This window comes from Symphalangus syndactylus, chromosome 7 (assembly GCF_028878055.3).
Source record: "Symphalangus syndactylus isolate Jambi chromosome 7, NHGRI_mSymSyn1-v2.1_pri, whole genome shotgun sequence".
In the NCBI taxonomy this organism is placed as follows: Eukaryota; Metazoa; Chordata; class Mammalia; order Primates; family Hylobatidae; genus Symphalangus; species Symphalangus syndactylus.
In genome coordinates this window covers 96,445,652-96,463,023 of record NC_072429.2, presented here as the reverse complement: position 1 = coordinate 96,463,023, position 17,372 = coordinate 96,445,652, and the positions used below count along the sequence as shown (strand labels likewise).

The following is a 17,372-nucleotide window of genomic DNA, read 5'->3' as shown; positions in this document are numbered from 1 at the left end:
CATATTTTCCTGAGAAACAATTTCCCTTGGAAGCTGCAACTGCAAAGAGGCAACTCTAAACTCTTGAAACGTTAGGAGCAACTGAAGAAGAGTGGTCTTTGTTTACTTTTTACTTTCCTTCAAGCACAATGAGTTAACCAATAACTACACAACTCTCATTAAGTCTCCAAAAGCTCTACTAAGAGCCTCAAGAATTGGGAGGAGGAAAAGGAGAGCTGCTAGGGCTCACATATTATTTCCACTAGCATTCCTTTATGACTAATGACAAATCAGCCCAAAAGGTGATAGGGCAGAATGGGACAACTGTGGCCTCTTCCTTCAGGGCCAAGATTCAAAGTTAAATTGACAAAACAAATATATTACTCATTCAAACATAATACACATTGTACGACAAAACTCATGTTAACTTCTTAATACTTTATGCTAAGTTACTGAGAAAAGAACTTTTATCTGAGGAATGCAAGTCTTTATTATCAGGCCCAGAGAGACATTAAAATGATACAGCAATCACTTTCTACTCCCCCTCCCTTTTGAGCTTTGTCTTCAGCTGTTGAAACTGACTGCTATTGCCACAAGCAGCTGCAAATTAACCTAATAATGCATAGCTCAACAATGGATAGCCAATCACGAACCAATGTTGTTTCTGTAAATCAAGGACAATTCCTGACAAACAACTTTGTATCAGTATACTCCCTGTTCCCCCCTTCAGTCTTTAAAAATCCACTTATAACTGCTGCTAATCTGTGTGTATAGTCAGGGCAACGTCAATCTATATTCTGGAGTTGCAATCCTCAAGCCTGGCCCAAATAAACTCTCTACTTATATTAATTCTGCCTCAGCTTCTTCCTTTTAGGTCGACATTAGATATATTTAAAGTGAATCCCAGAGTGATTGGTATTAATAAACAGTTTTGATAGCAATCTTTACTTATTGGCCACCTTGTCTGTAAAACATTCTAATGAACATTTATCATAAAAGTGTGATAAGAGGCTCAGGCCTGCAATCCCAGCACTTTGGGAGGCGGGCGGATCACCTGAGGTCAAGAGTTCTAGACCAGCCTGGTCAACGTGGTGAAACCCCATCTCTACTAAATTAAGCCAGGTGTGGTGGCCTGCACCTGTAAACCCATGTACTCGGGAGGCTGAGGCAGGAGAAGGGCTTGAACCCGGGAGGTAGAGGTTGCAGGGAACCGAGATGGTGCCACTGCACTCCATCATGGGGGACAGAGTGAAACTCTGTCTCAAAAAAAAAAAAAAAGTGTGATAAAAGCTTAAAAAGATATTGAATACCACTGAAATCTCCACCAACCAATGTTCTATAGAACTGCCCTTGATCCTTTATTAGATGAGGGGAAATCTGTACTTTAAAAATCCAATGTCCTTCCCTACCTAAATCTATTCAATTCCTTAAATCAGATGGAGAAAACCTAGGTGGCAAGAGAGACTTGTATCACTCACTAACTGGTAAAAATTCCTATCCATCTTATTCATACCATTAAGAGCTGATACCCGCTATAGTTTGCATCTGGAGAGCTATATATAACATACTGCCTGGTTTTCCAGCCATCTGAAACAGCCTGCCATTTTAATCTAACTTAAAAACTGCTTTCATTGGCCAGGTGTGGTAGCTCACGCCTGTAATCCCAACACTTTGGGAGGCTGAGGTGGGCAGATCACAAGGTCAGGAGATCGAGATCATCCTGGCTAACACGTTGAAACCCCATCTCTACTAAAAATAAAAAAGTTAGCTGGGTGTGTGGTGGTGGGCGCCTGTAGTCCCAGCTACTCGGGAGGCTGAGGCAGGAGAATGGCTTGAACCCGGGAGACGGAGCTTGCAGTGAGCGGAGATCCCGCCACTGCACTCCAGCCTGGGCGACAGAGCGAGACTCCATCTCAAAAACAAAACAAAACAAAAAAAAACAAAAAAAACTGCTTTCATCATATCGCTCCTGTTCATAATTCTTCAATGATTCCCCATTGCCTACAGAATAAAATCCAAACTCTTTAGCCTACTATTTAGTCTTTCACAATCTAACATAGTGGGGAAAACACCAGGCAGTAAAGATGACACAATTGCCACAAATCAGTCAGTTATTCCATCCTGGAATTACAGGCCAAGTCACAGAATCTGACAGTTGGAAAGAAGCTATTAATCTTAAAAGAACATATCACCATCCATCATGCGTGACCCAGGGTTGCACTGAGGTCTAAATAAGAACAAATGTGAATGCCCACTGAAAGCTATCAATCACTCTACAAATACAGGATGTTGGTCTTGCTATCCTGTACTCAGACAAATCAACAGTTGTTGAACTTCTCAGAATACAAAGAAAATCTATCAGGCTTGTGAAGGGGTGAAGAAAATTCTCTCCCCTCTACAACTTCTGAAGGTTTGATCATTTGAGCCTAATAAGCAAACTGATAATAGATCAACAGCAAGAAAAGGCATACAAATGTATTACATGCACACGCATACAAGGGAGTCATACGAATAAGAAAACTCAAAGGAAGGGCCAGATGATTTAAATTTTAATGCAATTCTGAAGTTACAGAAAGAATAGGGGTTTAGATCATGGCAAAACAGGTTATGGGAGGGAGGGATGGAAAGGCCTGGCTAGGGAAGGTGGTCTTGTTATGCAAATAAGACCTCACAGGTAGCAGCCTTGAGAAAAGATACTTGGTAGCCTGTGGTATGTGGTAAACTTCTCTATTAGACCTTCAAAGGTGTCAGACTCAATCTCTCGGTTAATCTTTCCTAGGTCTGAACATGGGGGATGGGGTGGGGAGGAGGTGTGCTCAGAGAAAGCCTGGCTGTTTATTTTGCTAATGCAGATTTTCCCTAAAGATGCAAATCTCCACAAACAGCAGCTTTTCAGAGCTATTCTTGTTTGCAGTTTCTCTAACACTATCTTGAAATACACCAAAGAGGGCCGGGCGCGGTGGCTCACGCTTGTAATCCCAGCACTTTGGGAGGCTGAGGCGGGCGGATCACGAGGTCAGGAGATCGAGACCACGGTGAAACCCCGTCTCTACTAAAAAATACAAAAAAATTAGCCGGGCGTGGTGGCGGGCGCCTGTAGTCCCAGCTACTCGGAGAGGCTGAGGCAGGAGAATGGCGTGAAACCGGGAGGCGGAGCTTGCAGTGAGCCGAGATTGTGCCACTGCACTCCAGCCTGGGCGACAGTGAGACTCTGTCTCAAAAAAAAAAAAAAAAAAAGAAATACACCAAAGAGGTATATTTTGGGTGAGATATTCTGGTTTCCTTTACTTGAGTAAACAAGGAAACTGAGTTTCTATGTGAACAAGTGGATTCTTTGAAAGACCAGGTCTGCACTTATATCCCAGAACTTAAAGTATAATTAAAAAACAAAAAAAAAGAAAAAGAAAGAAAATAAAAAGACCAGGTCATAAAGCCAATGAGAGCAGCTACTCTGACCTCTTTCATCCTTTATAATCTGACATATGGCTAACTACTCGTGAACAGTGTCTGGCACAGAGGCATTTGGTATGTATTTGCTGTGTCTAAGTTCCTAAAAAATAACTGAACAAGGATATTTAAAAAAAAAAAAAAAAAAAAAAAAAAAAAAAAAAAAAGCTGGGCGCGGTGGCTCACACTTGTAATCCCAGCACTTTGGGAGGCCAAGGCGGGCGGATCACCTGAGGTCGGGAGTTCGAGACCAGCTTGACTAACATGGAGAAACCCCGTCTCTACTAAATAAGTAAATAAATACATACATACATACAAAATTAGCCAGGTATGGTGGCGCATGCCTGCAATCCCAGCTACTCTGGAGGCTGAAGCAGGAGAATCACCTGAACCCGGGAGGCGGGGGTTGCAGTGAGCCAAGACTGAGCCACTGCACTCCAGCCTGGGCAACAAGAGCCAGACTCCGTCTCAAAAAAAAAAAAAAAAAAAAAAAGGCCAGGGACGGTGGCTCACACCCGTAATCCCAGCACTTTGCGAGGCCAAAGCGGGTGGATCAGGAGGTCAGGAGTTCGAGACAAACCTGACCAACATGGTGAAATCCCATCTCTACTAAAAATAAAAAATTAGCCAGGCATGGTGGCGCGTGCCTGTAGTCCCAGCTATTCAGGAGACTGAAGCAGAATTGCTTGAACCTGGGAGGCAGACGTTGCAGTGAGCCGAGATTGCACCACTGCACTCCAGCCAACTCCAACAGAGTGAGGCTCTGTTTCAAAAAAAAAAAAGCCTGGAGTGGCGTGGAGTGGTGGTGTGAGCCTGTAGTCCCAGCTACTTGGGAGCCTGAAATGACAAGGCTGCAGTGAGCCATGATCGTACCACTGTACTCCAGCCTGGGCAACAGAGTGAGATCTTGTCTCAAAAAAAAAAAAAAAAGCCGGGCATGGTGGCTCAAGCCTGTAATCCCAGCACTTTGGGAGGCTGAGGGGAGTGGATCACCAGAGGTTAGGAGTTCGAGACCAGCCTGACCAACATGGAGAAATCCTGTTATCTACTAAAAATACTAAATTAAACAGGTGTGGTGGTGCATGCCCGTAATCCCAGCTACTAGGGAGGCTGAGGCAGGAGAATTGCTTGAACCTGGGAGTCGGCGGTTGCGATGAGCCAAGATCGCGCCATTGCAGTCCAGCCTGGGCAACAAGAGCTAAACTCTGTCTCAAAAAAAAAAAAAAAAAAAAAAGTCCCCAAAGTCTTGTGCAAGAATGTTCAGGGCAGCTTTATTTATAATAGCCCCAAATTGGAAATAACCCAAATTGGAAATAACCCAAATGTCCAATATCCGGCAAATGGATAAACAAATGTGGTATATATTAATACAATAAAAACAATACTCAGCAATAAAAAGCAACACTCCAAGAACATGAATGAATCTAAAAGAAGTTATGCTAAGTGAAAGAAGCTAGATACAGAAGGGTACATACAGCATAATTCCATTTTACATGAATAAGCAAAACTTACCTACAGTTATTGGGGGTATGGCAGGGATTAACTGGGAAACAGCACAAGGGAACTTGCTGGAAGTTTGGAAATGTTCTCAAGGAATGTGGGTTACATTACAGAGGCATTTGTCAACTCAATAAACTACATTTAACTGTGAATTTTGCCGGGCACAGTGGTTCACGCCTGTAATTCCAGCACTGTGGGAGGCCAAGGCAGGCGGATCACCTGAGGTCAGGAGTTCAAGACCAGCCTGGCCAACATAATGAAATCCTGTCTCGCCTAGGAAAACAAAAATTAGCCAAGCGCAGTGGTGGGTGCCTGTAATACCAGCTACTTGGGAGGCTGAGGCAGGAATCACTTGAACCCAGCAGGCAGAGGTTGCAATGAGCTGAGACTGCACCACTGCACTTTAGCCTGAGCAACAAGAGCAAAACTCCTCAAAAAAAAAAAAAAGGCCAGGTGCAGTGGCTCACACCTGTAATCTCAGCACTCTGGGAGGCCAAGGTGGGTGGATCACAAGGTCAGGTGTTCAAAACCAGCCTGACCAACATGGGGAAACCCCATCTCTACTAAAAATACAAAAATTAGCCCAGAGCTCACCTGTAATCCCAGCTACTCAGGAAGCTGAGGCAGGAGAATTGCTTGAACTCAGGAGGCGGAGGTTGTGGTGAGCCGAGATCACGCCACGGCACTCCAGCCTGGGCGTCAGAGCGAGACTTGGTCTCAAAAAAAAAAAAAAAAAAATTGTAGTACATAAATCACAACTCAATAAAAGAAAAAAAAAGAGACAAACAAAAAATGATCTCTAAATAAATACCTGAAGTCTCCCAAAGTTAGCTTGGCCCAGAATTTTAAAAATAGTAATAACAATAATAAATACCTGAAGTCAATATACTTTATTTCAGGACTGCAGGAAAACTTTTATTATTCCAAGACAAAACCAAAACACATGCAAAACTTTTAGAAGTAAAACAGTGGAAACGGAACAGATTAAAACATCACTCTGGCCGGGCGCGGTGGCTCACGCCTGTAATCCCAGCACTTTGGAAGGCTGAGGCGGGTGGATCACGAGGTCAGGAGATCAAGACCATCCTGGCTAACACGGTGAAACCCTGTCTCTACTAAAATTACAAAAAATTCCCCGGGCGTGGTGGCGGGCGCCTGTAGTCCCAGCTACTCCGGAGGCTGAGGCAGGAGAATGGCGTGAGCCCGGGAGAAGGAGCTTGCAGTGAGAGGAGATTGCAACACTGCACTCCAGCCTGGGTGACAGAGTGAGACTCCGTCTCAAAAAAAAAAAAAAAAAAAAAAATCACTCAGATCATAAACCAACCATGGGATTTTAAGCTCTCAAGTAAATCCCCAAAGTTCTCTAAGCCTCAGTTTTCTCATCTGTAAAATGAGAATAAGAAAATCTACCTCACCAAGAATATGTAAAAATTAACCTTATGCAAAGTATCTAGTAAAGTACATGACACTTAGTAAATGGTATTGGTAGGAATCAACAATGAGAAAACATATTAAAAAGATCCACTTTACCTATCTTGCAAAACAGGAAATTACTTAAATGAGCCCTTATTGTCGACTCTTATTTATTTACTTTTTGTTTATTTTTTTTGAAACGGAGTTTCACTTTTGTTGCCCAAGCTGGAGTGCAATGGCACGATCTCGGCTTACTGCAACCTCTGCCTCCCGGGTTCAAATGATTCTTCTCTCAGCTTCCCAAGTAGCTGGGGTTACAGGCGCGCGCCACCACGCCCAGCTAATTTTTTATATTTTTAATAGAAACGGGCTTCATCACGTTAGCCAGGCTGGTCTCAAAACTCCTCACCTCAGGTGATCCGCCCACCTCAGTCTCCGAAAGTGCTGGGATTACAGATATGAGCCACCGCACCCAGCCTGGATTCTTATTTAAGTATCTGCCTTGTCTGAAAACCCTCCGCTTTCTTTTTTTATTATTATTATTCTTTATTTTACTTTTTTTTTTGAGACAGAGTCTCACTCTGTTGCCCAAGCTGGAGTGCAAGCGGCATGATCTCGGCTCACTGCAACCTCTGCCACCCGGGTTCAAGGGATTCTCCTGCCTCTGCCTCCCCAGCAGCTGAGATTACAGGTGCCTGCCACCACACCCAACTAATTTTGTAGTTTTAGTAGAGATGAGGTTTCACCATCTTGGCCAAGCTGGTTTTGAACTCCTGACCTCAAGATCCACCCACCTTGGCCTCCCAAAGTGCTGGGATTATAGGCGTGAGCCATCCACACCCAATTTTTTTTTTTTTTTTTTTTTTTTTTTGAGATAAGAGTCTTGCTGTCACCCAGGCTGGACTTTCCACCTCCAGAGTTCAAGCAATTCTCGTGCCTCAGCCTCCTGAGTAGCTGGGATTACAGGCGTGTGCCACCACGACTGGATAATTTTTGTATTTTTATTAGAGACGGGATCTCGCCATGTTGCCCAGGCTGGTCTAGAACTCCTCACCTCAAGTGATCCGCCTACCTTGGCCACCCAAAGTGCTTACAGGCGTGAGCCTCTGCGCCAGGCCTCTTTCTCTTTTTTTTTTCTTTTTTTGAGACACAGTCTCACTGTCACCCAGGCTAGAGTGCAGTGGCACGATCTTGGCTCACTGCAACCTATGCCTCCCAGGTTCAAGCAATTCTCCTGCCTCAGTCTCCCAAGTAGCTGGGATTATACGCCTACACCACTGCAACTGTCTAATTTGTACTTTTAGTAGAGACGGGGTTTTACCACATTGGCCATGGTTGGTCAGGCTGGTCTCGAACTCCTGACCTCAGATGATCTGCCCGCCTCGGCCTCCAAAAATGCTGGGATTACAACCGTGAGCCACCGCACTTGGCCTCTGTTTTTTAAAGAGACAGGGCTCACTCTGGTTGCCCAGGCTGGAGTGTAGGGGTGCAAGCAGAGCTCACTGCAGCTTCGAATTCCTGGGACTCAAGCTGGGACTACGGATGTGAGCCACCACACCTGGCTAATTTTTAACTCTCCACTTTCTGATAACTGACTCCATTCCATCCAGATGGCTGGCTGAGAGAAAGGGTTAGGACAAACCAGGGAAGGTGCCTCGTTTTACAGTGGTCCTGCTCCCTAGCCACACAAACTCTCTTTAAAAAGTTCACGAAAATCAAAGTTTTGGACAACCAAATTGTTGTAACCGAGCAAGTTATAGAGAAACCACACTCTGAGAATAATTCAGGAGTCCTTTATTAGCCGGCCACCCAGAGAAAGCTAGTGCTCAAAATTCTCTTGGCCCTGAAGAAGGGGCTAGATTTTCTTTTATGCTTTTGTTTAGAAAGGGGAGGGGGGGAGTCTAGTTAAAACAAAGTAGGCAAAAAGTTAAAAGGACAAATGGTTACAGGAAAGTAAACAGTTCCAGGTGCAGGGGCTTTAAATCTATCACAAGGTGATAGACGCGTGGCTTTGGGCGTTATCAACCGGACACAAACGCGGGGGCTCTGGGTGCTATTAACCGGGCGAATTCCTGGGAACTAAGGATATAGCTTGCCACGGTATCTTATCAGTTAATTGGATTCTTGGATGTGCTGGGAGTCAGCTTGCACAAGCTAAGTCCTTGAGGAAGCGGGTGGGTAAGGGGCTGCAAGTGAAGGAGCCAAGATGGAGTCTGTCTGGCTCTTAGCTGAGGGAGAGTCAATTCAGGTTAAAACAAGGTAGAGTATCACAAAATTATATTCAAAGGCCTGAGTGAAACTCACTACTTAAAAAAAAAAAAAAGAAAAGAAAAAGGCTTCCATTGCCTTGTGAAATGCAAAAGACTATTTATAAAGATTACCAGTACTTAAGCCAGGTTTCCCAGAAATAGGGTTTACCTAAAGCAACATTTTTATTCACGTCTGCTAGAAAGCTTTCTAATTATCTTTCAAATGGCCATTTATTTCCAAACGCTAAGACAAGCACACCAATAACCACTTTCCACAGAGAGCGTGCTCAAACAGTAGACAAAGCATGCTGAGTACTCTCCTTTTATCACACCAACACTGTCTGGTTGGATTACAGCCAACAACAGGGCTCAAGTAGGATTTATCTTTCCTGTAGATCACGTAGTACATTTGCCTAATGCAATGCCCTAGATTTTACAAATTACATTCACGGATGTACTTGCAAGTCGGCAGATTTGAACATTTTCAACGAAGGCAGACACTTGATAAAACAGTCTGTCTTGATCATCAATAAAAGCACCAACTATTTTGAGCCACCTACTATCCTTTTGCTATAATTTTCAATTTCGGTAAAGAATGTATTGGCTTTTAGCAAAGTCGAAGTTTAGCTAATATGCTGACGTTCCATCTATATTTACACTGCACAGTAAAAACCCACACGTTAAATATTTGTTTGAAATATTTTCAAGCCAAAAATTTATATTGTGTGGCCATGACAGGCACTGACTAAAGGAAACTTGAAACTATAAATAGCACAGTGAACACCATATGCCTGGGGTGAAATGTTTTGCTTAAAATGGTATAAGGAAGGGGTTCACAAAAAGTCCATATTCTACCCAAAAATGGGCCCAATAAACAAACCATACACACACACCCCCTAATTCATTAAAGAGACAAGAATTTTTCTCGGCCGGGCGCAGTGGCTCACTCACGCCTGTAATCTCAGCACTTTGGGAGGCCAAGGAGGGCGAATCACGAGGTCAGGAGTTCGAGACCAGCCTGGCCAACATGGTGAAACCCTGTCTCTACTAAAAATACAAAAAATTAGCTGGGCGTAGTGGCGGGCGCCTGTAATCCCAGCTATTCGGGAAGCTGAGGAAGGAGAATCGCTTGAACCTGGGAGGCGGAGGTTGCAGTGAGCAGAGATCGTGCCATTGCACTCCAGCCCGGGCCACAGAGTGAGACTCTGTCTCAAAAAAAAAAAAAAAAAAAAAAAAAACAAAACTCACTGAAAAAAGTTATATATGCCATTTGTCTACCATTTTCAGGGCATTTCCTCGCGATGCAGCGGTATTCACTGCAAAGCAACTCCGGTCTAACTCTCCATCATGATGTCACAAAACCCAAAATGCAGCGGAATCCGACTCAGTGCTGGTGCAGTCTTGGAGTGCCACCAACCAACGCAGGACAGGTGCGGGGCAAGACTCCATCAGATTTCCTCACTATCTCTGAAAAGCACTGCTCCTCATACAAAAAAAAGACGTTAAAAGTTCCAACCAGGAAAAAAAATGCCGGATTTGCCTGCTGAGTCTGTCAAGAAAAGGTCCGAGGACCAACTGTCCACGGGCAGGAAAAATGTGGGTGGAAAATGGCTTCCCCGGGCAGATGGAAACGCAGTAGATCACACTCACATCCCTTCCTGGAGTACGGGCTTTAAAACATGGGTGGGGGGGGGAACCCATTCACAAGAGGATGCCAAGAACCCCCAACCACTTCAACTCGGGATCCGAACGTGCGACGACGTGAAAGTGCAGGCCACCCTAACGGAGACGCGGCTAGGGAGAACAAGCATTGACAAATCCGCAACCCTGACCACAGAGCTGCAAAATATGCGCCGTCACCTCCGCGACGGCTCTGTCCACAGCCGTCGAAACACAAAGCCCACGGGCTTTAAGAAGAAAGGAAACACGTGCTCGGCAGATAAGCTCAGTTTGTCTGCCCCGGTGCGCCCTACGCGAGGCCGCGGAGCTGCGCAGAGGCTGGAGACCGGCGACCCACACCACCTGGTCGCCACGGGTCGAGTGCGGTCCTCCGCCCCGCGCCCCTGGCCTCCTCCATCGCCCCAAACTCCCGGCCTCCCCCCGTCGGCGCTGGCCCAGCCGGGGGAAGTGCCGACGCGGCACCCGGAGAATTAAGTTTCTAATAATACAACTTTAGGCGGATGAGCGCACGCCTCACCCCACCGCGAGGCCGGGCCAGAAGCCCAGCTGGGGGCGCAGAAAAAACGCGGGGTCCCGGGCCGGGCGCGCCGCGCTCACCAGATACCAGACGCCGAGCAGGATGGTACCGGTGCGGACAGGGCAGCACAAGCAGCAGCTGTTGGAGTAGAACCGCGTCCAAGGCGCGACCATCTTCATCGCTCCGGGCGCAGTGGCGCGAACGCGCGCGCAAGTTTTCAGGAGCGTCGCCTGGGGCCCGCCGCGCCGCTGCTGCCCGCTCCTCCTCCGCTCCGGCTCCCGGCCCGCTCGCCCGTGCGCCCGCGGGCTTGCCTCCTGGATACCCCGAGAGCTCCGAGCGTCTGCCGCGTCCGGACCCTGCGCTCCGACGGCGGCGGGGGCGGCGGGGGCGGCAGCGGCGGGGGCGGCAGCGGCGGGGGCGGCAGCGGCGGGGGCGGGGAGGGGGCGGGGCGGACTCGGCCATGTGACCCGGGCCCGTGACGTCATCGCGGGCTCCAGCCAGCTGCGGGAGCTCCGAGCCCCCGGTGAATAAATCCATCAGCGTGCACCCTCCGCCAGTCCCCTAGTCGGCCCTGAGTGGAGGTCCGGGCCTTCCCTCTTTCATCTGGCCGTTCGTGTAACTCCATTCAAGGGTCGAGATTCTTTTAGTCTAGTTCCTTGCGGTCTTCCTCCCTTCTACTACTTTTTTTTTTTTTTTTGAAACGGAGTCTCGCTCTTGTCGCCCAGGCTGGAGTGCAATGGCACGATCTGGGCTCACTGCAACCTCCGCCTCCCGGGTTCAAGCGATTCTTCTGCCCAACCTCCCGAGTAGCTGGGATTACAGGCGCCTGCCATCACACCCGGCTAATTTTTTGTATTTTTAGTAGAGACGGGGTTTCACCATGTTGGTCAGGCTGGTCTGGAACTCCTGACGTGGAATGATCCACCCGCCTCAGCCTCCCAAAGTGCTGGGATTACAGGCGTGAGCCACCGCACCCGGCCCTCTTCTACTTCTATCTTGCAGGTAATCGATACAGCTCCTATCACTCTTACCTTGCACGAGAGGAAGGAAAACTGCGGGGTGCTATTCCAGTCAATTGCAGTACTTTGAACCACCACCGAGAGCAATTTGTCTCCGCTTCCCAGCTCAATTACTGTGGTAGTAATCTTTTCCCAGAAAATAGGATGTGTGTCAAGGACATCCTCGCTGTGCTTCTGGTAGCTTTTTTTTTTTTTTTTTTTTTTGAGACGGAGTCTCGCTCTGTCACCCAGGCTGGAGTGCAGTGGCGCGATCTCGGCTCACTTCAAGCTCCGCCTCCCAGGTTCACGCCATTCTCCTGCCTCAGCCTCCCAAGTAGCTGGGACTACAGGCGCCCGCCACCACGCCCAGCTAATTTGTTGTATTTTTAGTAGAGACGGGGTTTCACCGTGTTAGCCAGGATGGTCTTGATCTCCTGACCTTGTGATCCGCCCGCCTCAGCTTCCCAAAGTGCTGGGATTACAGGCGTGAGCCACCACGCCTGGCACAGCATTTTTAATCATGAGTGCAGCTCTAAGGATTCAGTCCCAGCCTGGGCAACATGACGAAACCCTGGCTCTACAAAAAATACCAAAATTGGCTGGGCGCGGTGGCTCACGCCTGTAATCCCAGTGAGAGACAGGAGTAGCGGATTTCCAGGGGCGACAAAGAATTCCTAAACCTAGCTGGGGAAGGGGACCGCACCCACCCTTAAACACGGGGCTTGTAACTCAGCTCACACCTGACCAATCAGGTAGTAAAAAGGGCTCACTAAAACACCAATTAAGCTAAAAGCAAGAGGTAAAGAAATAGTCAAATCATCTATCATCTGAGAGCACAGGGGGAGGCACAATGATTGGGATATAAACCCCAGGCATTCCAGCCGGGAGTGGGCAACCCCCTTTGGGTCCCTGCCCACCGTATGGGAGCTGTTTTCACTCTACTAAATCTTGCAACTGCACACTCTTCCACCTCGAGCTGAGCTTTCGCTTACCGTCCACCACTGCTCTTCGCCACTGTTGCAGACCCGCCGTTGACTTCCACCCCTCTGGATCCGGCAGGGTGTACCCTGCGTTTCTGATCCAGCGAGGTGCCCCTCCCCTTTGGGCTAGAGGCTCGCCATTGTTCCTGTGCGGCGAAGTGCCCGGGTTGGTCCTAATCGAGCTGAACACTAGTCGCTGGGTTCCACGGTTCGGTTCTCTTCTGTGACCCACGACTTCTTTTTTTTTTTTTTTTTTTTTTTTTTGAGACGGAGTCACGCTCTGTCGCCCAGGCTGGAGTGCAGTGGCGCAATCTCGGCTCACTGCAAGCTCCGCCTCCTGGGTTCACGCCATTCTCCTGCCTCAGCCTCTCCGAGTAGCTGGGACTACAGGCGCCCGCCACCACGCCCGGCTAATTTTTTGTATTTTTTTAGTAGAGACGGGGTTTCAGCGTGGTCTCGATCTCCTGACCTCGTGATCCGCCCGCCTCGGCCTCCCAAAGTGCTGGGATTACAAGCGTGAGCCACCGCGCCCGGCGACCCACGACTTCTAATAGAGCTATAACACTCACTGCATGGCCCAAAGTCCCATTCCTTGAAATCCATGAGGCCAAGAGCCCCAGGTCAGAGAACAAAAGGCTTGCTGCCATCCTGGGAGCAGCCGCCACCATCTTGGGAGCTCTAAGAACAAAGACCCACCGGTAACACCAGCACTTTGGGAGGCCAAGGCAGGGGGATCACCTGAGGTCAGGAGTTTGAGACCAGCCTGACCAACATGGAGAAACCCCATCTCTACTAAAAATACAAATAAAATTAACTGGGCATGGTGATGCATGCCTGTAATTCCAGCTACTGGGAAGGCTAAGGCAGAAGAATCACTTGAACCTGGGAGGCGGAGGTTGCGGTGAGCCTAGATCGTGCCATTGCACTCCAGCCTGGGCAACAAGGGCGAAACTCCGTCTCAAAAAACAAAAACAAAACAAACAAAAAAATTAGCCGGGCTTGGTGGCTCGTGCCTGTGGTCCTAGCTACTCCAGGGGCTGCAGCGGGAGAATCACCTGAGCCAGGGAGTTCGAGGCTGCAGTGATCTGTGATAGTGCCACTACACTCCAGCCTGGGCAATGGCAGTGAGACACTTCTCAAAACAAAAAAGAGAAACAGTCATCCAACCAGTTACACAAGGCCTCTGCAAGACACAACAGTGTTAGAGATAGTGAAAGATAGTTCTATGCTTTGGAGGAGTTTATTTCCTCCCAACTCGTGTTTTGTCTAGAAGCACCGTTGTCTGCGGTTAGCCTATGGACTACTGTCAAAGCCAAGAATCTGAGATAGGTTAGATTATTAGCACGGGTGAAAGTTTTATTTCAGACATGGAGTAAAAAAAAAAATTGATTGGATCTAAATTTCCTAAGATGAGGCTAAATAGGAAGAAAGATACTGTTAAAACTATTCAATTACAGAACTGGTTAGTTTTACAAGTCTTTAAAGCTGCAACTTTCTTATATGTAGCTTTATCCTGGAACCAAGAGCCATCCCTACCATCAAGTGTAGGCCCTTAATTAGAAATGATAAGTAACATTATTTGAGGAGTTAATCAGAAAACCAAACAAAAAGCTCCGTTTTTGTTTTGTGTTTTCTTTCTTTCTTCTTCTTTTTGATGCAATTTTGCTCTTGTTGCCCAGGCTGCAGTGCAATGGCACGATCTCGGCTCACCACAACCTCCGCCTCCCGGTTCAAGCAATTCTCCTGACTCAGCCTCCTGAGTGGCTGGGATTACAGGCATGCGCCACCATGCCTGGCTAATTTTGTATTTTTAGTAGAGACGGGGTTTCTCCATGTTGGTCAGGCTGGTCTCAAACTCCTGACCTCAAGTGATTCGCCTGCCTTAGCCTCCCAAAGTGCTGGGATTACAGGCATGAGCTACCTTGCCCAGCCTTGTTTTGTGTTTTCACTACAAAATTCTGGCTTCTTCAAGTTGAATAATGAAGAACAACAACAAAAATTCTGGTTCCTTTCACACTGGAGATCACTTTCTCTGTGGGGTCTTCCATTTAAAATTTAATTATGCCCACAGCCACTTTTTAAAAATATATATGTATATACTAGTCAAGTGCAGTAGTGACAACAGGGAAAAGAGTAGAACAAGGAGTTCCATCTGTAACTGACCATGAACAATCAATTGAGATAACTCACTACCTTCAGACAATCAGCCATTTTTTTTTTGAGACGGAGTCTTGGACTGTCGCTGGGCTGGAGTGCAGTGGCGCCATCTCGGCTCATTGCAACCTCCGCCTCCCGGATTCAAGCGATTCTCCTGCCTCAGCCTCCCAAGTAGCTGGGATTACAGGTGCCCACCAGCACGCCCAACTAACTTTTTGTATTTTTAGTAGAGATGGGATTTCACCATGTTGGCCAGGCTGATCTCAAACTCCTGACTTCAGGTGATCCGCCTGCCTCGGCCTCCCAAAGTGCTGGGATTACAGGCGTGTGCCACTGCGCCTGGCCCACAGCCACTTTTAATATAGGACAAGCATTTGTGCTCTGAGAAAGAATAGAGACATGTGATCAAAATGGGAAATGGTATCTTGAATGAGACTTTTTCAACAATTAAACTCCCAGCAAGCTCCCATAGTTACCTTTCCTTTTTCCCTCCCCACCAGAATTTCATATTCATTATTAGGCAAATCAATCATTGATTCAAGGGAATTTTATATTTTAGAAATCTTATTGTTCAAGATCTGAACTTACAGACAGTTGCCAAATTTCTCTAGCTAAGAAAGTGAAGAATAGAGGGAACCTAGCTGGATAACAAAAAAAAAAAGAAGAGAGAAAAATGCCATTGCAGTTAAAGTTTATTAAATAAAGCTTAGTGTCAATGTCTTTGGAGTTGTATTTGTTTGGGTGCAAGAGAGTATGGGAATTGGCTTCAAAAGAACAAATGAAACTGCCTTTGCAAAATTATGACTAAGGAAATTATGACAAGTGAAAGACATCAGAGCTAACTAACTCTATCTTGCCTCTAATCTCTGAACTCTCCTTGTCCATTCCTGGGCATAGGCCCAACTAGCCTTAGGAAGGAATTTAGTTTATAATTTAAATAATAGCCCCTCCTCAAAGCTAAACTGTCCTTGTGAAATGAATAAAAGGCCACCAGCCACCAAGTTAGAATGAGAGGGGCTGGAATTCTAAATATTACCAGCCGTTATCCCAGAGGTTATAAGATTCGCAGCTTCCACAATTATTCTTAAAGGTAACATCAGCGTTGAGAACCTAAGATCTGCCTTTTGAGATGTCTTTTCAGGTTTTTGCATTTCTAACAACTGGATGGCCCCACCTGGACCTGCCAACCAGTTCTGTGCCTCCCACCCAGGAACTGACTCAGCATAAGAGAACATCTTCCACTCCCTCTGGTTTCATCCCCGAGCCAACCAATCAGCACTCCTGATTCACTGGCCCCTGCCTACCCACCAAATTATTCTTTAAAACCCTGATCAAGGCCGGGCACGGTGGCTCACGCCTGTAATCCCAGCACTTTGGGAGGCTGAGGCAGGTGGATCACCCAAGGTCAGGAGTTTGAGACCAACCTAACCAGCATGGCGAAACCCCGTCTCTACTAAAAATACAAAAATTAGCCTGGCGTGGTGACAGGCGCTTGTAATCCTGGCTGATTGGGAGGCTTAGACATGAGAATAGGGAGGCTGAGCCGTGAGAATAACTTGAACCCGAGAGGCGAAGGTTGCAGTGAGCCGAGATCGCACCACTGCACTCCAGCCTGGGGAACAGAGCGAGACTCCGTCTAAAAACAAAAACAAACAAACCCTGACCTTTCGCTGGCCTCCCACACAACCACTTTGTATGAATTATTTTTTATTGCAATTCCCATGTCTTGATAAATCAGCTCTGACTAGGCAGCGGGCAAGGTGAACCCATTGGGCGGTTACACAGAGGCTTCCCAAGGAACTTAGTCACAGCTGGGTTATTCTTTTCATTTTTTTTGGGGGGGGGGCAGCGGTATTATTTTCAAACAACCACATATTTAACTGGCATACTGATTGCAGTAGTAGAGTTACTTAGAAAAGTCATCTGGTTGGCCAGGTGCGGTGGCTCACACCTGTAATCCCAGCACTTTGGGACGTAGAGGTGGGCAATCACGAGGTTAGGAGATCAAGACCATCCTGGCCAACATGGTGAAACCCCGTCTCTACCAAAAATACAAAAAAAAAATAGCTGGGCATGGCAGCGCGCGCCTGTAGTCCCAGCTACAGGCAACAGAGTGAGACTCTCTTAAAAAAAAAAAAAAAAAAAAAAAAAAAACACTTGGTTTTAGGCCAGGCACAGTGGCTCATGCCTGTAACCCCAACACTTTGGGAGGCCAAGGCAGGCGGATCACCTGAGGTCTGGAGTTAGAGACCAGCATTGCCAACATGAAGAAACCCCATCTCTACTAAAAAAAATATAAAAGCCGGGCGCGGTGGCTCACGCTTGTAATCCCAGCACTTTGGGAGGCCGAGGCGGGCGGATCACGAAGTCAGGAGATCGAGACCACGGTGAAACCCCGTCTCTACTAAAAATACAAAAAAATTAGCCGGGCGTGGTAGAAGGCGCCTGTAGT

The 17,372-nt window shown here is 47.1% G+C and overlaps 1 protein-coding gene across 1 annotated transcript in view; it reads right to left on the bottom strand.

Moving 5' to 3' along the window:
• LAPTM4B (lysosomal protein transmembrane 4 beta) overlaps positions 1–11,410 on the bottom strand; it is an 86,158-nt gene extending 74,748 nt beyond the window's left edge. Inside the window, 2 exon segments of the mRNA XM_055286854.1 lie at positions 10,866–11,290; positions 11,293–11,410. Coding sequence (XP_055142829.1) covers positions 10,866–11,290; positions 11,293–11,410 — 543 coding nt within the window.
• Positions 11,411–17,372: the final 5,962 nt, after the last annotated feature.